Source organism: Marmota marmota, unplaced genomic scaffold (assembly GCF_001458135.2).
Source record: "Marmota marmota marmota unplaced genomic scaffold, marMar, whole genome shotgun sequence".
Classification (NCBI taxonomy): Eukaryota; Metazoa; Chordata; class Mammalia; order Rodentia; family Sciuridae; genus Marmota; species Marmota marmota.
In genome coordinates, this window is record NW_026000144.1 from 696,753 (window position 1) to 719,883 (window position 23,131).

The 23,131-nt window shown below is 33.7% G+C and overlaps 1 protein-coding gene and 1 long non-coding RNA gene across 3 annotated transcripts in view; one reads left to right on the top strand and one right to left on the bottom strand.

The window, feature by feature from the left end:
• Positions 1-3,700: 3,700 nt before the first annotated feature.
• Cd69 (CD69 molecule) lies at positions 3,701-10,277 on the bottom strand. Its single transcript, XM_015507309.2, has 5 exons — positions 10,096-10,277; positions 7,424-7,546; positions 6,236-6,435; positions 5,786-5,886; positions 3,701-4,765 (listed from the first exon to the last, which is right to left on the bottom strand). Exons 1-5 carry the CDS (start codon positions 10,157-10,159, stop codon positions 4,657-4,659), a joined length of 597 nt encoding a protein of 198 aa, XP_015362795.1. The 5' UTR covers positions 10,160-10,277; the 3' UTR covers positions 3,701-4,656.
• LOC125611453 overlaps positions 8,683-23,131 on the top strand; it is a 38,477-nt gene continuing 24,028 nt past the window's right edge. For both annotated transcript variants that reach the window (XR_007341632.1, XR_007341633.1), the window contains exons 1-2: positions 8,683-8,859; positions 18,088-18,169. This is a non-coding gene — a long non-coding RNA (uncharacterized LOC125611453). The remainder of the gene's footprint in view (positions 8,860-18,087; positions 18,170-23,131) is intronic.

The window sequence follows — 23,131 nt, forward strand, 5'->3', positions numbered from 1 at the left end:
ATCTGCCATTATCTTAATTGGTTTACCCAATTAATATATAATATATATAATATATAATATATAATCTGATTCCTTTCTCTTGTGGCTTTTAACATTCTCTCCTTATTCTGTATGTTGGGCCTTTTTATTTTAATGTGTCTTGGTGTGGATCTGTTGTGATTTTTCACATTCAGCTTCCTGGAGGCTTCTTGAAATTGGATTTCCATTTCATTCTTCATGTCTGGAAAGTTTTCTGATATTATTTCATTGAACAGATTGCTCATTTCTTTGATTTGGACCTCTATGCCTTTCTCTATCCCAATAACTCTTAAATTTAGTCTTTTTATGCTATCCCATGTTTCTTGGATGTTCTACTTGTGGTTTCTTATCATTATTGCTGTGCTGTTTATGTTCTTTTCAAGATGATATACTTTATCTTCATTGTTTGATGTCCTATTTTCTAAGTGGTCTACTCTGCTGGTGATGCTCTCATTTGAGTTTTTAATTTGGTTTATTATTTCTTTCATTTCAATGATTTCTCTTTGGGTTTTTTGTTTGTTTGTTTGTTTGTTTGTATAACCTCTATCTCCCTGTAGAGGTGATCTTTTGCTTTTTGGATTTCTTTATGTAGCTCATTTTCAAAGTGATCTTTCACTGCCTGTATTTGTTATATATTGTCTTCTTTGAGATTCCAAAACATTTTATTCATGTACATCCTGAAAACTTTATCTGTCATTTTGTCTGCTGTAGCTGTTAATTCTTCTAATAATGTGTTGTCTTGAATTGTTTGTGGTACTTTCTTCCCTTGTCTTTTCATGTTGCTCACATTTCTTTCTTTCCAGCTCTGTGGGACTGGTGTGTTATTGTTTTTACCCTATAGATTTGTAGTATTCTTGTATAGTTCCAAGATCCCTCCTTTGTGGGGAAAGACAATGTTAACAGTTTCCAATATGAACAATACATCACCTATGAACAAATTATTGTTATTAAGACATTTATAGTTAGTCTCAATGTCCAGAAATGTTGGATTCAATTATTATTTAAAATATAATCAGTAGTTTCATAAAATGTGTACAGCTTCTAGTGGTGGATAGAGATCTGGGGGTCAGGCATAGGACATTATGGTAATGGAGAAAGATGTGAGGGTGTGGGGTTAATATAACTTAGGAAATTTGGAGGAGAACTCTAATGAAGAGAGTTAGTAGCAGGGGAATAGACAGGAGGTAATTTAGGGTAGACAAGTAAGTGTGAGGATAGTAGGGTACATAAAAACAAACACATATATGTATTTAGAAAACCACATGAAGTAAAAATAGTAAAATTAGGAGGTTGAAAGAGGAATAGAGGGAGGAAGAAAAATAAAAAAGAAAAGAAAGAGAAAAGAGAGAGAGTGAAAGAAAGAAAAAAAAGGGAGGTGTTTATGCAATTCCTCTATATTATATTATTCTGGTTACTCAGTTCTTAAAGTTCTATTTCATGCAAAGTTCTTGGTTTCACATATGTTGGGGTTGTGAGGGCCAGAGGAGGAAGGGTAGAGGAGAAAGAAAAAGGATAAAATAGAAGAGAAGGAAAACAAAAACAAAACAAAACAAAACAAAACACTCTTAGAATTCTGTTTCCTTCTTTTCTCTTCCAGTAGATGGAGTTGTCTATTTCAAGCTTGAGTCTCTGTCCTCAGGGTGGTGTAGGTAACAGTGTGAGAAGATTTGAGTCCCCCTCTCTTGCCTGGAGCTTCCCTAATCCTGGTCTCTCTGAGTTGCTCCTATTTTTTAGACCCCTCCCCTCTCTTGCTTATCAGGTCTCAACTGTGGGACCTCTCACCCTTCACCCTCTGGTTCTCACCAGGTGGGCAGCGCTCTATTCATACTGCGCTCCTTTTCAACTGAGTGCTGATTTTGTGCTGATAGTTACTATGCCTAGTTACCACTGCTGGGGGGAGGGGGAGTTGGAAACCAGGTACCTGTTCAGTCAAAGATCTGTGCTGGGCTGGGGATGTGGCTTAAGCGGTAACATGCTCACCTGGCATGCGTGCGGCCCGGGTTCGATCCTCAGCACCACATACAAACAAAGATGTTGTGTCTGCGGAAAACTAAAAAATAAATATTAAAAAAAAAAAATTCTCTCTCTCTCTCTCTCTCTCTCTCTCTCTCTCTCAAAGATCTGTGCTGATAGCCACACCCACCAAAAAATAGTGAGAAAGGTTTTCCAAGATGGAGCCCGTCTGTTTCCCACATTGGGGTGTCTGGTGAGGTAGGAGGAGCTGGAATGTCCTTCTGCTGTGGCTAGAATGCCGGGAGTGGAGCATACTCTGGAATTCTGTGCTCTGCAGAGGTGCTGATTTGGTGCTGCAGAGGTGCTGATTTGGTGCTTTAGCTCTGCCTCTTGAGAGTCGCGCGTGTCCTCCAACTGCGGGCTTTGGGACCAGAATCTGGAGTCTTACAGAACACAGAGGCTCTGAGTTCTGCTTGGGTGTTCACAGCTCTGGAATTTTCTGTGAAAATCCATTGTATGGGGTTCTGTCACACGCTCTGAGATGTTGTATTCCGTCTAGGGGAGACCCTGTGGAAAAGCCGCATGACTGCTTTCTCGGATTCATGCACAGAGCATCCAGAAATGGTGTCTCCTCTATTCCGCCATCTTGGATCCACTCTCCATCAGTTCTTAATATTTAAAACATGTCTAGGGTTTGCTATGAACCAAGTATTGTTTTAAGTTAATTTTCATGTACTAAGTAATTTAGATTCTAACTAATTTTAAGTAAATTTCTAGCTAATTCTAATAGCTAATTTGCTGAGGTAATCAAAATTTTCAATAATATTCAAAATGTTAAATCTGTAATCTAGACTCATCTTAGTAAGATATGTGCCAAACATTACTATATGTTATTATATGTGCCAGTTATCTGAGTTTTGTTTTGGTTTTTCAACATAATTTCAAGTTCTTCCTCTGAAAAGAACACTTCACTTGTATATTTCACACAGTAGCCAGTGGGTGACAGTAATGAAACTCAGGCTACCTGCCTCCTACCCTCTGGCTTTTACCAGCAACACTTTCCACTTGCACATTTTATAACACAGGTTTTATAGGACACCAGCTTCTCACATGACTCAGGAGTAGAATGCTGTCATTAATGATAGAAGATTAGCATTAAGGGGACATTTCATTATACAAGAGGAGCTCAAAGGTCAAGAAATTCATCTATATTTTTTACTAAGAAGTATTTTAAATCCATATTTCTTTTCTATATGTCATTGGTGGTGACAACAGGTTAAAGATACCATGAATATCATATATGTCCAATGTTCAGAAAAAAATATTGAAAAATACATTTGTAAAACAATAAGGAAAGTAGTTCAATTTGTTCCTGATTGAAATAGCCCACAGATATCATGCAGTATCCCATTCTGTTTAATTAATTATTTGGTGTATATAATTAATACATATAGCACCTCAGAACTTATAAGATATTTTAAACCATTGTTTATGAGGACTAAATGTTACCAAGCATCTGCAATACAAAGAAAAATGGATACAGTCCTTTAGAAAACATGGGTATAAAAAATAACTTAAAAGGTATTAACAATGCTATAAAACTAAGTAAGACTTTACTCTAAACAGGAATTTTGGAAAATCATAGTATTATGTTTTCTGCTTTCTAATATGGCATATGATGTTTAATATATGAACACTTTAATATTTGAACACTTCTTGGAACCCATGGTGTTGATTCTATTTTTATTTTCACATACAACATAGGAGCTTATAATTGTGCTGAACACAAAATACAAACAAACAAACATACTTCATTGCACAGAAAATGCTTCACATGAAGTAGTGCACATGACAAAGCTGATTAGGAAAGGCACAATCTTATTACCAGAAGAGACTAGTATTATTCCAAGTTTGAAAAATACAGAGTATTTACTGATAGAGATTTGCCACCCCTTATATTGCACATTTTTCAACATTTTTGTCTGTTTTTCAAATATTCTTCATAGTTTTTGTTTTTTTCTTTTCTTCAAAAAACACCATGTGAATAATTTTAAAGGCAAAGAAATTTGTACCATTGACAAAGACCTGCCTACAATTGAGGAAGTTTAAAAAAAAAAAGAAAGACAAATGCTATTCTTTTGGGGATAAATATGACAAAGTAACCTGGCAAAGGCCTCCGAACAGAGGAAAATATTACACAGTTTAGTTTCATAAACATGTTCACTTATAAATGCTAAGTTTAAGAAATTCATTTATACCAAATATCCATTCCTAGTCAAAATTCCATTTGTTTACATTCACCTTTTGCCTCCACCATCAGCTTTTTCAAGCAGTGCAAATGCAGGAAGGACACTCATTGTTCGTAGTCATTCAACAATAAATAATAATTCCTAACCTATTGTTACTTCTGGACTTGAGTACATAAAGTGCATTTGAAAAGTTTAATAGTCATTCTTCTTATTCTTGGGACATGACTGTCAATCAACCTGCAATATTTTCAGCTCACAGAAGAAGGAGTCCACAATGCAGATTTTTCCTGGAATTTCTCTCCATTTTGTTCCAAAGACATATTTATAAAAGTTTGTTCACCATGTCTTTGTGGACATTTCTGACACAAAGTAGCATCATTTGACACAACTTTCCTTTAGTTCCAGCAACAATGGTTTGAGTGAATATGCTTGCTCATTATCTGAAGGGTTTGCTGCAGACCCAGGGTAAATTCCTCTCACATTCTGCACTGCTGATATCTGTGCTGTTCAGAAATGCACACTTCTCAGACCCTGTCAGGTTGAACCTGTCAAACAATGAAGACACTCAGAATTATTTTCAATTCGTCATTTCCATTCAGTTACATGAGAATAAACTTAATGGTCACCTCTACTATTTTTCCTTAGGAGAAATTATGAGACAAATCTGCCAGTCAAGTTATCATAGTCTAATCTGTGGGACAATAGACAAAAAAAAATGAAGGAATAGCATGCAGAGAAAAGATACAGAGTTAAGAGTAAAGTGCTCCATTTGTTTGGTAGGCACGTCAACAAAGGGGTGATTCTAGGTCATTTTGAGTTCATTGATTCTTCAAGATATACTTCAGAAATTACATGCATTCAAAAGTCATGCATACTTGTGAATACATATTTAGGGTGTTTATGGATCTTGCAGCCCATCTGTAGATATGAGACTGTAAGGACACATATTAAGGATCCCTTTACTATAGATCTGAATTTGGATCTTGATGCTGTATCTGTAATTATCCTAAAATTATTAATAGTGAGAAATTTATTCCATTCTGAATTTTGAGAAAGCCGAAATCAACACCAAACTTATAAAATGTATCTCAAAAACAGAATAAGTATCTTAAATTCTCTGGCAAGTTTCTTCAGGTTCATAGAAATTAATAATTAGGCATAGATTATGTTGTTCTTTATCCACACAGATATGAAAACTAGGAAAGTGAAAGAAGAAATTCTTTTCCAGGAACTATCTCATCAGTCATCTCCTTAGAATATTTCCAAACAAGCTAATTTCGATCATTCATACTAGAGTTTACTGAGGAAAAATTACTATAAGAATTTATTGTCAGAATCCTAAGTTGATAAAAATATAACAAAGGCTGTCTTGAAAGGAGTCCATTGGATATAAGCATATAAAAGAAAATTTTAAGAGCTCTACTCATGAGTATCTCAACCTTCACAGCCAACTGGGATTTGCAAGAAGAAAAGAAAAAAAAATTAAAGGTTAAATGAAAGAAGAAAGGGAAAGCATTTTTCCTGTGGTGCCAGCCTGGGAACAATAAAGAAATTTCTTGACTTACCAGTTGTGAACTCTGCCATCTGACCATTTCCATTTCTGACCATCTTCATTGTTCAGCCCAATCCAGTGTTCAGCTCCTCCCACATATCGTTTCAGGAAGTTCTTAAAACATAAAGGAGTTGTTATGTTAAACAACTGACTGAGGAAACATGTATTTATTAGATCTGATTTTTAAAAGCTTTAATTTGAAGCATAATGACTAAGGCTGATCATTTATTATTTCTATATAGGAGAAGCTTATTTGGACTTCTGGCCTTTGAAGCTAAGCAGTCAATAATCACTTTTCAAAGTCCATATTGAACTCTCATTTTGAACTCAGAGTGATCATATCACTTCTGTGACAATTTTCCTAAATGTGCAATAGATACAAAGTTTTAACTCAGAAAGAAACCACAGATTGCCTATTTAAAACAAAATAGCATCATTTTGTGAAGTTATTTTTGAATCTTACCATGTCCTTTTCAGATTCAATGACAGCAAGAGTAGCACCATCTTTGGAACAAGAGTTTTTTGCCAAAATCCAGCTCTTTGTTGTGGTGGAAATAAAGTAGCATTTCCTCTGGTACACAACCCACTCTTCTGAGCATGAAGAATCATGGGTGTCTGAAGGCACTGGGAACTTATATTGCCCTGGACAATTATATTGGCCCACTGTGAAAAGGAAAATGTTTTTTTTTTTTTAGTAACAAAAGAAATCAAAAAGATTCAGCATGTAAACTTAGTTTAGGTATGATAGAGAGTGAGAACCAGGAAAGAGAGAAGGAAGAAGAAAGCAGTTGCTCACTTATCTAACTATTCTTTGTGTCTATTCATCATCAGACGAGGTATGAGCATAAGGGGTATCTCTTTGGTCACTCAGACAGTGGCAGGGAAAATAGAAAAAATCCTGGAGGTAGTCTTTGAACTAGAAAGTGTAATATACATTGTAAATTCCAAGTAATGTTGTAAGTTTAAATGAGGTGGAGATGTAGGAATTTGAAGATACAAGAGGTACAATACTAAATTGGGAGATGAAGCAGAGAGTAATTTTTAGGTAAATAAATCAGAGTAAAGAAAGATCAATGGCTAGAGATGTTTCATAAAAATGTAAAATTTCCTATAGTTAAGACACAGATGTATCTAGTTTACATGATAAAATAGTATGTATTCAGTACCATGTCACTGCTGACTGAGAATTTCTGCTATAGTCTTAATAACTCAGAACTAACATTCTGTGGCTTTGAGATAAGAGACAAAAATAAATGACTGGCCAATTTTTATTAATCTATGCTTTAGATATTATTTTTATCTGCCAATGATGAATGGAAAATACACATTTTTTTCTAGCTAAATGTCTCTTCATTTAGAATTCATATTAGCTTCTTTTCTTCTAGATGTAAAAGTCTGCTCAACTGTGCTTTTCTCCTATAGTGATATATAAATCATAGACACTTAATACTCATAAAAGCAATGTAGTAATCATTCAAAGAACATTATATTTTGTACTGATTAGAAATTTGGCCATGTATGGTATATGAGATTATCCTAAATTGAACAGAATTTCTGATTAACTAGACTGAGCTAATACCTATTGATTTCAGCTGGGCATCAATGCTTACAGCTAGGAGACTTTGCAAGGACTCATAAAGTGAAGACCCACCTGATAAGGCGACGAGCGCTATGATTAAAATGGTGATGAAGACCACATTCATTACAGCACATGGAATAGGAACTTGAAGAGACCCTTCATGATGTGTTTCATAATGGAGGCTGGTGGCATTTCCTGAAAGGAAGAAAGTTTTTGATGAATTCAGGCAGACCTTAGATGGGGCAATCTTTTGTGGTGTTTAAATGAAAGAAAGAGAGAGAGAGAAAAACAGAGAGAAAGAGAAAGGTAGATAGGTAACATATTTTGTGAAAAGGAAAAACTAATTTTTCCAAAATTTTGTGTGAACTTGGAAAATGTCTTATTATATAAAAATAAAACATTTCAGTCATAGTTCTGAGGTCATAAAATATCACCCAATATTTGCACATACTCATATATGAATTTAATATACACAATGGATGTACTTTGTACCTATAAGAATTTTAACCACATTATCATTTTCTTGTTTTAATTATAATACAGTATTTATTAAGCACCCATAGAGGACATACAAAAAAAAAAAAAACATCATGGGATAATCCCTTACCCTCTTGGCAGTTACTGTTTAAGAGATGTTTCATAAAAATGTCAAATTTCGTATAGTTAAGACACAGATGTCTTTAAGAGAGATGATATGAATGGGATTGGAATGGATAATGTAATGAAATAGAAAATTACAAAGCTAGAATGATATAAAATTTTAAACACCTGAGAGTATTTTTGATGAAGTTAGTGCAGATGTGGAACAATTGAAATTTTCATACATTGTTGGTAGGAGAGTAAATTGGAAACGGTTTCTTAAAAAATCAACTAAACCTCTAGTGTATGATCCAGCCTCTTACTCCTCTGAATAGCTAGTGTCAACATCAACTTTTGCTTATTCTAGGTTTTTTTTTTCCCAATGTATGTCTGCATTCAGATTTTGCAAGAGAAACCTTTATTTTATTCCTGTCTAGTTCTATTTCTCTCAGTTTCTCAAATAAGTTCCTCCTGTTTTACACTTGTATACAATTATCATTAGAGACAGCCTTTGGTAGGTCAGGCAACATCTGTCTAGTTTCACTTTCCACCACGTGAGACTCAATCATTCTGCTTGAACTCAATGCAGCAATACCTCTGACTCCTCAGCAAGCCCTAACACATCCACACAGCTGTTGAACATGAGAGCCAGCTCAGCCCGTTGGCCCAGATCTGTACTTTATTTACATTAGTGAGGGGTATGGCTAACCACATTTGTTCTATCACCTAGGTGACAAAACATTCCCCCAACAGCACCCTTTTGCTGTGATTATAGATTTTCTCCATTAATGGAGAAGGTGAAAACAGACCCACCTATTTATTACCTATCGACTTGCTCAAGAGCGATGGCCAGCAATTGTTCATACTACTAAAATAATTATGATGGAAACACAGATTAAGCATTTGACAATAAATCTGTATGATCTCAGGTAAAGTTAATAATTTCTGTATCTGGTCCTTCTTTCCACTATGCTCTTTTTATTGAATATATTTATTAATATCTTTTCAAAAATCATTTTACTTTTTAGCAGCTTGACTGGGCTGTAAAGTCGTGGTTCACCTGGTTACTTAAAAATTTACATGTCTTACACTTTTTAGTCACACTTGACTTCATATTCTTAAAACAAATAATAAGTTAATCAAAAATAAGTAATATTTTTCTAGAGTAAACCAATCTAGTAGATATACACTGAGAAAATGATTTCTTCCTCAGAGATTGTTTTGGCTTGCTGTTTCTAACACATTCCTTTATTAACTGGACAGCTCTTGCTTACAACTTAACTCAAAATACTAATAGTGCTTTAGCTTACTTCTTATTAGGAAGTAAAAGGAATAAATGAAAAAATATCAGGAAAGTCTTACAGAAACAAGACAGAAAAATAATGGAAAATTATGTTACTAGGAAATAGAATAGATGTGTGAATAAAACAGAAAAATAGAAGAAAGGAGAAAATTACAAAATAATTGTACTTTGATGAAAAGAAAAAAAGAAAATTTGTCTGCTCATCTAGAAGTTGAAGTCAGTGATTATAAAAATGAAATTGGAGGGTGAAACTGAGGGAAAGAGCCCCCAAAGGAACATAAAAACAGAAGATTGTATTTTTGAGATTTTTTTTCATTCTCTTAATAAATTGCCATTGAGCACTGTAAATGTTTAGACGCTCATATAGCTGTTTTCTCAGACTGGAAACTTGTACATATTTAGCAATTAAAAGATACTGTCCTGAGAACACAGCATGAACAGGATGATGCTCACAGAAAGCAAAGGTCTAAGGGTAAACAATCAAGAATGTTATGGTCTGTGAAAAACAGAATTTTTCACAGGGAGAGGTAAAACTTCCTGGAATAGGCACAGGTGGACATGGAAAAATAATGGAGAGTAACTAGGCTAGGACTGGGAATTTTTTATTTCAATATAAAAAGTGAGATGCTATAAAGTTGATTTAAAGGAAAAGATCTTTAAATTTCTTCTGAGAGTCACCTTGTAGCTTCCACTCTAGCAGGTATTCTATCTTCTCACAAGAGGAATTTCTCTATTCCCAGTTTCTGCTGACTGAAATGGAACCCAACCAAGCTCTTTAAAAGTGCCCTATTTTCTTGCCTCAGTACCACTGTCTGTCATTTATAGAAATACTACTGGAATGTAAGAATCAGGCGTGACTTACTTTTTTGTCCTTTCTCCAGATTCAGAGAGCTCTTCTCTGTTATGGAACAATCTTCAGAATTCATCCTTATCCTCAAGGTTCCCTGGTGGATCTCAAGTCAAGTCAACCTCCTGGGAGTTCTTCCTGGAGCTTATGTTCAGCATCTGAGTCTCTGAGGCTTCTCAGCATTTATGTTCCTTTAGGGTGACTCCACCCCCTTCCTCTTACCTCCTACTTGTCTAACTCTGCCAGTTCTCTTTAATTTACGCTCCAGTGGACCAGACAGTTCACTGTGTGTTGTTGTGGTGAGGTGTGGGTTTTCCCTGCTGTCTGAAATGTGCTTTCTCACAACTATAGGTGCATCGTGAAGAGACAAGTGGGATTTTCCCAGAATCAGAAACATCCTTCCTTAAAGTTTTAGAAAACTCAGATAATGTAGAAGATAGCATAATCTAAGTAAAGAATTAAGGGTTAGAGCTTCCTAATTGATATGGAAATAATTTGGAGGAGAGTGTAATGGTTTCCTGGAATCCCATTCATTCATTCATTCATACATTTAACAACTGGTATTTATTAAACATACACTATGTACCTGATGCTGTTGGGGGCTAGATGATTTATTGCTTTATAAGAATTTTAAAATCTTCGTTCTCGTGAATCTCACTTCAGCTTGGAAACATTTTAGGAAGCTGTGCATTGGCTTTCGGAAGTATGTCACTCCCTTCTTCCCTGGGGACTAGTTCCTTTAAGGTGTCATTTAGCTAAGTAGTTGCCTTAATACAGGAAATAGAAAGCTTGTGGTCTGGAACTTCCTTGCCGTGTTCTAAAATTGTTTATCTTAAATTGTCTGTTTCATCATCTCTGCTATTTTTTTGAACTTCACTGTCACTTAGACTGCCTTTTTTTCACCTAACTAATATCTTTTTTTTCTATTTTTCCCTGAGCTTTTTGGTTATTCTGCTCAGATCTCTCTGAAGCTTCAGACCTTTTGGGGATGATTACTATGAAAATATACTGTTATAAAAAAAAGAAAATATATTGTTATGATAATGATCTCATCCAGATAAGTATTAAGGTCAACACAAAATGAATGCAGAATGTCAAGGTACCATGACTTGAAGGTGAGGGAATCAAAATACCACTTTGGTTAATTTTGGTGCCAAAACTTTGTCACTAAAATCACTTATTTTAGAGAAGTCATTCTATTTACAGAGTAAAGGCATTGTGATAATGGTATACTTAGGTGGGTTGGAAATGACCATCTATAGAAGTTAGTTGGGTCATCAGGTGTATTTGTCCATGTAAGTCACACAGAGGAACATGGTGTTCCCAAAATCTCTCTTTGCCTCTGCCTTATTTTCCTAGGACCTTTTCCATGTAGCAACTGGATGTATTTTAAGTAAGTCATACCATTTTAGTGAGAAGTTCAATTCCTACTCCCTCTACCCCCAAAGGCATCCTGTTAAAGGTGCCATGATATCTGAAGGCCTTCTTATATTTGGGAAGGGATTATATATGGTTCGGCCCCTGGCTACCTCCCCTCCTAGTCACTATCCTCCTCAACAGTAACCTCCTTGCTGTTCCATACAAGCCTCAAACATGCTACCATTGCAGGTTCTTTAACATGTGTTCTATGAAGAGCTCTTCCTTCATTTGCCTGAAAGTTTTGCTTTCCCTTTAGCTTAATTCACCGGCTGATCCAGTGTCATCTGCCCAGAGACTCCTTTCCTTGTCCTCTCAAAAAATATAACATCACACTCTATACCTCCCACACCTTTGCTTTCTCTATATCATTGTCATAACTAATACCATGTCATTGCTCATCATTTACTTTCCTTACTAGATTGTAAGCTTCTTGAGGGCAAGGACTTTGACTTCTCCCTTCAGTGACTCTAAGATCTGTCATGGTAATTGGACTCCACTACATGTACAACACATGCCCACTAAATGAATGAGTGAATGAATACAATTTCATTAATTAATGAAAAAAGATGCTCACAACCCTAAAAGTTCCAAAATACAGGGTGCTACTCAAGGAGGTTTGCAGTGTTGTATAGTTGAGAAGTACATGGCTTTAGACTTCCATTGGACAACAAAGGAGTATGAAAATATTTTTGTATGACAAAGGAGGTGCTAAAATTAATACTTAGAGGAATAACAGGGACTATTGCAAATGGCTTTGCTAATTTCTTTGGGTTAAAGCAACTTCTATCTTTTATTTATTTATTTATTTGGGTACTAGAGATTGAACTCTGGAATTTGGCAATCCTCTTACTTCAACCTCCACAGTCGCTACTATTAGAGGTGTACACTACCATGTCTGGATAAACTTCTTTTAAATGTTTATCTATCTTTGTAAAGTTTGAAGATTTGGATTAATATATACACTCTGTCAATAATTTCACTAATTTAACACACTCTTGTGAACAATGCAAAATATAACATCACTATTATAAATCTGTGACATTACTTGAACTATTCCTAGTCTGTGGGTTCTAAAGAGTCAGAAAGAAAATATTCTTAAATACAACTGATAACCTTTGTCATGTATCTTTTCCATATGCAAAGAAGAACTTTTCAACAACTGGTTGGACTCACATGGAACTTATATCCCAATTTTCTCAGTTACTTAATATACCTTTCTCCCTTTTGGCATTTTATATAATAAAGTTCAAAATCTTATTTCCCTACCTGGATACTAATTAACCTTGACATTTGAATCTTCTAGAACAGTTAGTTAGGTTAACATTATGTTTAAAAAATAGGTTTTCCAGGCAGATAATCATTCCTATCATTTCCCTTCATGTTCTCTACCAAGAACTGAACATTTTTATTCCTTAAAGAAACTTTTCATTTTATGGCAAGTGTGTTTACTCTCATTATTCCCATTCTCAGATTTTTTCATGGCTATTTCTTCATATTTACATCTAACCCCACATATCGCCCCTCGATAAGACCTTCTCTGACCACCTACATAAATTACCTCCCATTAGCCTCTGTTTATTACTTCACTCTGTCTTTTAGTTGAGAGACACCACAATCTGAAACTTTGTAGCTCATCTATTTATATAAGCTTTAAAAGTCATTGTTATTATTTTTATTTGCACAACTAGAAAGCAAGGTGTTTAAGACCAGGCACATGCCTACCTTATCTAACAATGAACCTTATATAGGTTCCAATGTAGAAGGAACTCAAGTATTGTTCAGAGATACATGAAACAATATGTTTATTAACTCAATAATTAACAGTTTAGATTTAGAAAAATCTATATAACTCCACTGAGCTTTAGCCTGCTTATGTATAAAAACTGAAAATATTAGCAGTTAATTGATAAAGTTTTTATGAATTAAAAAATTCATATTCTAGCACGGTGTTTGCTATATTTAGGTATTTGATGATAATTTAAGGGAGTGGGAGTTTGATACAGGTTGTGGAAGAGAAAGTGTCTCATTGACTAAGGCACTAAGCAATGATAACTGAGACTCAGCATAATTGTTTATGCAATATAATGTGACAGAGGAAGATGCAGGCTCCTAAAACCACTTCTAACAGATTTCATAGCACTAAGATTCTTGCTTATGTGCTCAAGATTTCTTGCTTCTTCCATCATAATCTGGTGAATATAAAATATGCATATATATTTATGAGTGAGTGTATATGTATGTTACAAATATACACATAAAATTGTTATGTGTAACGTATATAATATATATTTATTTAATATAACTGCCATTAGGTATAGACAAATGATACCTAGAAATCTCATTGTAAGAAAATGAATATCTTTAAACATTATAATGTTAATCAAACTCTTACTTCATTCTGAAGTCATTTTTTTTTTTTGTCTGTCTTTATTAGGACTGCCAAAGTATTTTATTGAAATCAGCACTTGTGGGTAGGAGAAAACAGTCACTGCAAACAAAAAAAAAAAGCAGCCAAATTGCCAAGAATGTATGTATCTTTGGGCCATCTAGGCAACCCTGATCCTCAGGTTGTTCCAGATTCTCCACAAGAGCCTGAACTTTGTGGCAAAATTAATTCTTTTTCATTAAACTTCTCTTCTCTTCTCCATCTCTGTCTGTCTTTGTTTACCCGCCCCCCTCTGTTAAGTATGAATAGCACTTGCCCAACATCTATTGTCCTGCTGTAATTAGTAAAAGCATGTCACTTCACCTGCAAGAGAATCCTCTTAGGTATAATAAAGCAAATGCTCCTGGAACTTTTCTGTATTTGTTAAACCAAAGGAAGATATCTCTAAATGTGAAATTCCAGGAAATAAGACAAAGCAAAATATAGAGGGTCAGAATTCAGTGAGGGACAGATCTGGGTACCGGAGGGTCTTTTTAGTTGTCCCTTATTCATTGAAATATAGAAGCAAACTTCCCATGTAGTTATCCATGATGGATTTAATTCTCTACAGCAAAGTAACATGAAAAGACTTACTAAAAAAGAACCAATTGAGAAAATACAAAAGAAAAAAACTTTCACAAAAAAACTTTAGTGTTCTTGTAAAATACATGACAATGTTTTATCTACCTTTCCTCTTTTTTCAGAGAGACTTTACATGTTTTACTTCATAAGTAATAGATTATAACATTAAGTGGTATCCATAGGGTAATATTAATGACAGTCTCCATTATGACTGACATTTCATAATTAGTTGAGAAAACTGAGGCTTAGAGAAGTTAGTGCCTGGGTAAAGTTGGAAAAGATCATTCAGGACACCTAAATTAAATGCAGCTCCCCTTCATGTTTGACCATATATGAACAATCCGGAGGAAGGTTTCAGAAAGGAAATGAAGTAATGTGAGCTCAATGCAAAGTGGTGCAGGGAAGGCAGGATATACAGTCCTTATCAGACAGCTGCTGCTTAGGGGCACATGTTCACAGGGACCACAACACTTCCGATCTGAGACAATTTCCGGAGACAACCTGCTCATCATTTTTTTATATTTTTTTTGAATGGGCAAATTAGGTTTCTGAATGCCCTTGATCTTCCTGTGAATCAAAGGAATTATAATCTTTTATTAAGTTAGTAAAAAGTAGGCAAATTGGTAAGATTCATTTTTAAGTCACAGGTGTGCATGTTTTTAAATTGATTACCGTAAAGTGAATAAAGGTAACCGTGAGTAAGTGGGGGATTTCCAGGTCAAAACACTTTCCAATCTTCTGTCCTCTCTAAGCTAACTCTTTGAACTTTCTCACTCACCTCCTCAGTGGAACATCTTCTGTAGCATAAAAATGAGTTTGGAAAGTGTGAGCTGGTATCTCTCTTCCTGAGATGAGAGAAGTAAGGTAAAATGAAGTGTTCATGTATTTAGAAACATGGACTCAGAAAAATTTCACTATTTTGAATGTAAAATACAGAAGAACTGGCCTAAAGATGACATACTATGTCTAGCTTTACCTTAGTACATTCCACAAATTAATTCCAGGATTCTCACGTGTGCAAAATATTTTGAGGGGCTACTCTCAAAGAATATTGTGTGAGAATCGTAAATGTAACATAAAAATTTTTAGATAAGCCAGGGCCTAGGCTATTAAGGGATTATAAAATGAACCCATTTGTATTTGGCCCTTGTTTGACAGATAGATAACGAGTTTGAGCAGAGCTGCTCATCTCACCTTCTCCAGATCTATTTGCATCTAACCTACCTAGTGAGAGAAAGCCTTCAGTAGGAGACATTCAGGACTTTTACCATTCCTAAAGCCAACCAATTTGAAGTTCATCTGTACTAAAATATTTCTGACAGATTGGAATGATTTCACTTAGACAAGATGTTTGGGAAGGAAAATGGAGCCAATAAAAGGGAACTCCCCATACAGTAGGAGAGGTCAAGACAGACATGAAATGTCTTAATAATATACCATGAATAACATTAAGCTATTGTACTTGACAACTGTAGTAAAATGGGCACATCCCAAACAAATGCCTTTTCCAAGTCAAACACAAGAAGAAATGAAAAGTATTGATTTTCTATAATCCACAGTTCAGTACATTTTACTTGGGTAAGAAATTTTAAAAAGAACCCACCAAAACCAATAAACCCCTATGCCCACATGGTTTTGTGTTACAATTAACTTGAGCATTTAAAAGAGTAATAATAAATTACAAATTATTAATAAATAATAGATTATTTAAAAGCTCTTTAATGAAAATTGACCAGTCTATTTCACTGAAAATTAAAAAAAAAACAATTTTTGGAAAGTTGAACTCTGTAAAATATAGAAAAAATACACCACAAGAAAACAAGGTTTATTGTAGAAATACGCTCATTGTTTTTTTTTTTTAAAGACAATTACCAAAACTTGCCACATTAACATATTAAAAGGAAAACAATTTCTACAGAAGGTGTAAGACAAGGTAAATATAGCAATAAATTTATGATGGAAATCCATAACACACTAAGAATAAGATGAACTTCCTTAATCTATATATTATAGATTATGCAGGATGGATTATTTATTTATTTATTTTAGGTGTAGATGGACACAATGCCTTTACTTTATATTTATTTTTATGTGGTGCTAAAGATCAAACCCAGTGCCTCACATATGCCAGGCAAGTGCTCTACCACTGAGACACAATCCCAGTCCATTCTTATTATTGAATAATTGAGAAAGTTTTCTTGTGAAATTAGAAATGAGATTAGATGCCCAGTATCTCATTTTTTAAAAAATTTCCTGATATAGCAATGCAATGAAGTGAAATAAGAATAAAAAAAATGAATTTGTAAGGATTGGAGAGTTCAAAATATTTTAAAATTATTATGATTTTTTACATATTTGTACAATTACATGAAACTGTAGAAAATTCCCTTGCTTTTACCCTTTTATACTAATTGCATCATCTTATAAAACTATACTACTGTATTATAACCAAAGAAATTGATACAGATACAACTAAAATACAGAACACGGGCTGGGGGTGTAGCTTAGCGGTAGAGGGCTTGCCTATCATGTGCGAGGCACTGGTTTGATCCTCAGCACCACATGTAAATAAATAAATAAAATAAAGATAGTTTTAAAAAATACAGAACAAATTCAGCACTCCATAGGTCCTTTTTGTTGTCCATTTAGAGCCAAAACCATTTCCTCCCTCATCCCCCTCCATTCCCACTTTGTTTTATTAAGATATTACCCAACTTTCTTCTATAATGTTCTATCAACAGTGACTGAGTGATAGTTTCTCCATATCTGTGTCAGCATTTTGTGCTGTCTCTATGGTTTTGTGCTTGTTTGTTCATTTCTTCATCTTAGCTATTCTTAAAGCTGTGCAGTGCTATCTCATTGTGATTCACTTTGCATTTTCCTAATGGCTAATGATGGTGAACATATTTTCATGTGATTAGTTGCTTTTTGTATGTTCTTAGCAGTGAAATGTTTCTGACTTTGGCCCAATTGCAATTCAAAGGTTTGCGGATTTACTATTATAATTAGAACTTAAGTATTCTAGGTACTAGTGTCTATTGAAATGTATTTGCAAATATCAGTACCAGTTTTCAGTTTGTGCTTTCATACTCCTCAGGGATCTCACACAAAATTTTTTAATTTGAAAACAGCTAACTGATCAATTTTTTTTCTCTCTTGTTCAGATTTATTGATTGCCTTTTCTTTGTCTTCATGTTGTCTCTTCATTGTGTGGTTATGTTTATCCATTAATTATTGAAATTTTTAGTTTTATTTTATATCTTCTACTTATTTGCTGAGACTTTTCTGTTTCTTTACTGATATCTTTAATTTATTCACTTGTTTCAAAATTGTTCAAAATTATTTGCTGAAACATTTTTTGGCTGCTGTATTATACTCTTTGTCAGATAATTCTAACATCAGATGTCGCTAATATCATCCTAACATTGCTGTGATTAAATCTATTAATTGTCTTTTCTCAGGTTAAGATTTTTCTGATTCTTAATGAATGATTGTTTAAAAATGGGAATCTGGTCATTGGAGCATTATATTTTGATCTGGTTTTAACTCTGTTCTAACTGACTTCTTCTGACATTTCTCAGGGATGAGAAGGAGAATGTTTCCAGGTTCTTCATTCAGACTTTGTTGACACCCAAGGGAAGAGGAGTTACTTCTTGCTGCTTAGTGAGTATAGAATTTAAAGCTCCTAGTTAGACTAATGGTGATATTATCTTGGCTTGAAGGGACATCACTGTTCCTACCTGGCCCCCAATGCCACAGGAGCACAGGATGACATTGGTAGATTTTGGCTCCCTACTAGGCCTCTTTGGGCACCAGCCTGGGCAGGAGAGTTGAAAGGGAATCCCTTGTAGGAGAAGTAATTGTGGCTTACACATAGTCTTCCTAGGGAGGGAAGATATTTATTATTCTCCAATGGGAGTGAAAAATCCTCATTTCTGACCCATTAGGAGTTAGGGGTTAGTATCTTCTTATAACCTGGGGAGTGTGAAAACTCTGAACTGCAGCTGAAGATATACTGATGTACACTGGGTAGGGTCACAATTTTTTTCCTTCTGTGGTGTTATCATCAGTAGAGTGGTTATTATCAAAAGGCTTTTGTTTTGTTAGAGTACATCTTTCCTAGTCCTTTGGCAAAGGAGAGAAAGGGTTTGGGGATAGGTGTTTTTCCATTTATGTCTATTGATATTTCTGGGTTTCTGGCTTCCTCATGTCCAAGACTTGAATAATTCAAACATGAAGGAAAATCAAGGACCTCACCAAAGTGTCATTTCTATAGTCCTGAGTCCCCTAGCCAGCTTGCTTTTAGCCTCATCAACTTTTGGTTTTCTTACCTTTGTTTTATACACATTTTTCTAGTACTTTTTGTTGTACTTAGTGAAAAGAAAAGGAAAAATCTGCTTTATTTTCACAAAAGTAGAGTCCTATGACTGTGCACATCAAATAATTGATGGATCTATAAAATAATAAGGTAATTAACACAATTTTTGAGAAAGTTAATAAAATATTCTTGGTTATACATGCATGTATTTAAATAGTTGCATTTACATATACCAACAAAAGATATAAAGTGAAATTTTGGAAGAGAACATACAACTGTGTTGAAAAATAAATATTTAGGAACAAGTCTAATACAGGATAAACAATAAAACTAAAATATTAACATATAAACAGATATATCATGTTTAATAATTAGAGAAATATTGTTAGCTTTCCAATTTTTCTAAAGTTTTTAAATCACTGGAATTCCAATTACAAAATCTTAAGAGTAATTTTTTAAATGAAAATTGATAGTAACCCAGTCACTCTTGACAAAGACCAAGATTGGAAGACATACCCTTCCAATGTTATAAACCTACATTAATTTATGAAGTGTGATGGATGCTACTCTAAAGATAAGACAAATTGACAAATAGTATAGAGAGGTCAGAAACACACCCACTGATACTTGAAGCACATTTTATGACACAGGTAATATTATAGCACATTAATGATGCACTTTCAAGTAAAGGTGCTGGGACATGAGGTTCTCAATTGAAGAAATATATAACTGGATAACTATGACACTGCAGATAACATAAATTCCTCATAGATTATAGACCTAAATGTGAAAAGCAAACTAATGAATATTTAGTAACCTTACAATATTTAGCTCACCTAACTTTATAAGAGAAGTTTTGATCATTGGTTATAATTCAGTTGGGGAACTAGAAGTCAAAAGTTTCTTGTTATGGGAAGAATTAACCACTCTCCTGTCCCACCATATTTTTATGAACAAAAGTGCACACACACACACCCCATCTTAAAAATAACAAAACTGACAATTATAATTAATAAATATGGTATGATTTAATATATTCCATTTGAGCTTTATTTGACTATTTTTAAAGCAAATTCAAAATTTATTATCTTTTTTTGCCAATCCTGCTATCTTTGTTTCTTGTTTACTGAAGCTGTACTTAACCACTGATTTTAGCAGCTTCTTTCATCTCGTTTTTTCACAATGTATCCATGGTCCCTACTCCTATGCATGATTTTGCTTTCTTATTCTTTTGTGTAGTATAGTTTCTTTTAAATGTGTTATAATACCATTTCTAGAGAAACATTTTAGATATAACAGGAATCTAGATCTAAAAATATTGACTATGATTAAAAAGATAAATAAGAGTGAAGAGGAAAACATGAGAATTATTAAAAAAAACTTTTAAATACTACCATTTAATTTAGTATCTCAAACTTAATTCTTTGAGCCAGCTCTACTTATATAATAAATACTACACCGAAGTGTATTGTAGATTGGTGGGGAGGCAGCTGTTAAACAAATTTACCACGTTTTTGGCTAAAACTAAATAAATTGCAAATCACAGGACATTTTAACATTAAACAATTAAATAATATGACACTTTAATATCTTCAGTTGCTTAATATACTGCTTTTGTTTGCATAGATGTCATTGTTGTCACATTCTATACACAATTTCTGACCTAGAATGGACAAAATCACATAAACGAGAATTTTATTTTGCAGTCAAATTGTGCAATGATTATAAACTCAAATTTTATAATAGATTTTAAAACTAATCTCTTTAATAAGATCATTTTAAAAACCCTAATGTTTCGAAACACTAACCCACGAAGTCTGAGTAATTATTAAAATATTTTACATAATCACAATTGACTAATTAGAGGTCAATTTTATTTATAAGGAGTTTTTTGATTATATGACGTCAAAAAAGCTGATAGTCTCAACTATTGTATTACACAAATACAACAAAGAAAATTTGAAGTAAAAGATACAAAGCAATTCAAATGTGAGTTGCATTAAAGGCTGGTGAAATCTTTTCCATGAGCTGCATTTTAAAGAATGAAGCTCTTCTGGAATAGAACACTCAGTGACAAAGATTTAGGGTGCTTGGTAAAGCTTAGAGAAAAATCTCATTAGCTTTTGCAAATAAAACAATTGTCTAATACTAAAAAAAAAAAAAAAAAAAAAAAAATTACAATAGAGGTAGAATTATGGTTTGGATCTTAAATGTTTCCCCAAGGCCCATGTACCAAAGGCTTGGTCACCAGCTTGTGGTTCTTTTAGGAGGTGAAACCCTTAAGAGGTGGACCTTCATTAGAGGAAATCAGGTTACTGGGGACATGGCCTTTTAAGGAATATTGATCACTAGCCTGCCCTCCCCACACCTTTTTCTGCTTCCTGGTTACCATGAGTTGAGCAGCTGCACAGCAGCTGGTTTCTGTTATGTTGTGCTGTGCTGCTATAGACACAAAACAACAGGGTCAAAGGACCAGGCACTTAAACCTCTGAAACTAGGAGCTAAAATAAACTTTTTCTTCTTATAAGTTGGTTTTCTCAGGTATTTTGTCACTATGATGGGGACTAAAGCAGTCAGGAATATATAAAACTGGGTTTCATGACCAACCTTTTTGGCAGTGGCAAATTCACTGGGAGTAATTAAAGCTATATTGGATTCTCTCTGTTTATAGTGAGTTATGTTTCAATTGTCTCACACACTAATATGACATTAATAAATCAATATGTCAAACATTTTTTATTGCTTTCAAGTTTCTGAATGCTGAAGCAGATGTACCAAACAGGACACAGAAATTTTTAACTTTTCTCTAGTCCTCCAAGAACTAGAAGTGTAGGGAGAAGAAAAAGTTCACAAATTAATGCAATATAGATAGAAATAATATGTGGAATAATGATAGAAATATGCCAAACTAGATAAATTGCCAATTTAAAATTTAAAATTCTATAGGGAGGAAATAAATCAGATCAGATTGCTATTCAGAAAAGTGAGAAGAAAGGAATAAAACTGAAGCCAACAATACTTTAATAAGTTATATCACTGCAGTATTCTAAGAGTGAAATAATTAATAGAATATAGAGAATATATTGTGGAAAATACTTTGAAAAGCAACATAAAAATCTTGATAACTTGGAAAATGTAGAATGTGATCAGAAATAAAAGATAACTAAAAGATTCCAAATTAAAAACATGGTTCCCCTTACCTAACTTATGTTCCTATAGATTTTAATAATCAAAATAAGTTTGTTTTTTCTAGATTTTCTGAATGTGATATTCAAAATATTTCCACACATATCACCTTCATATGCTTTATCAAAAACTAAGTAAATTTTATGTTCATATTTTTCCTTTTTCCATGTGACTATCATAGATTGCTTTGGATCCATTATCACAATACTTCTCCATCTATTTCGTATATGAATTTAATTTTTATTTTTCCATTAAAACGAAAGTATGTATGTGATTGTAATTCTTTACAATATTTTTATTGCTGTACCTCAGAAATCTCCCACTTATAATCTCCCAATAATGTTTGGTCTTATAAAATAACTGACAGTGTTTACATATTCACTGATTTCCTGAAAAAGTTTATTTTTGTTATTATTATTGATTTGAGTTTTAAAAGAGGTAAACCATGGAATTCTGTGGACCTAAAGGGCTTTTTTATAGTTGTTTATTTCATTTTTCAAGAACATATTTTTACAGAAATCTTAGTTTCTTAACAGAAGAATATTCTGTTTCTTCTTGTGTCAGTATTAAATTGTAATTTTGAGAATTTGGGCCATTTCATTTAAGTTGTTGAGTTGTTTTTAATCATTTTATTATCCTTTTAATGTAGTAGTAGTAACAGTTCATCTTTCATTCCTATTATTAATAATTTGTGTTTTCTCTCATCTTCCTTTTCTGTCTCTTTTTTATCTGTCTAGCTAAGAAATGGTCCTTTTTTTGAAGCAGCTTTTTATTTTGTTAAAATTCATTCTGTTTTCTATCTGGCTGATTTCTGCTCTTCTTTTATCTTCCTTCTACTAATTTAGGTTTAAATTTACTTTTCCCTAACTTTTTAAGAGGTGTAAACTGAGGTCATTTATTATATAATCATTTTCTTCTTTTGTAATTATATATAAAGCAGAGGTTATGAACTGAATTCATCAGATAATCTCTTTTAGTAAAGGAAGCTTTGTTAGAATGTGGCTATTCCCACTTCTCCTCCATATTATCTATGGCTCTCTTTGGTCTAGAAGGGCAAATCTGAGTTTTTGTGATGAACAAGTCCTGAAAAACCTAAAGTATTACTATGTGGAGCTTTACAA

Excerpts from the sequence above, each read along its gene's own strand:
- Cd69 (XM_015507309.2), bottom strand. The coding sequence starts at position 10,159 with ATGAATTCTGAAGATTGTTCCATAACAGAGAAGAGCTCTCTGAATCTG. Across the intron at positions 7,547-10,095 it reads TCTGGAGAAAGGACAAAAAA|GAAATGCCACCAGCCTCCAT; the intron begins GTAAGTCACGCC and ends TCTTCCTTTCAG. Across the intron at positions 5,887-6,235 it reads TTGAATCTGAAAAGGACATG|AACTTCCTGAAACGATATGT; the intron begins GTAAGATTCAAA and ends TTATGTTTTAAG.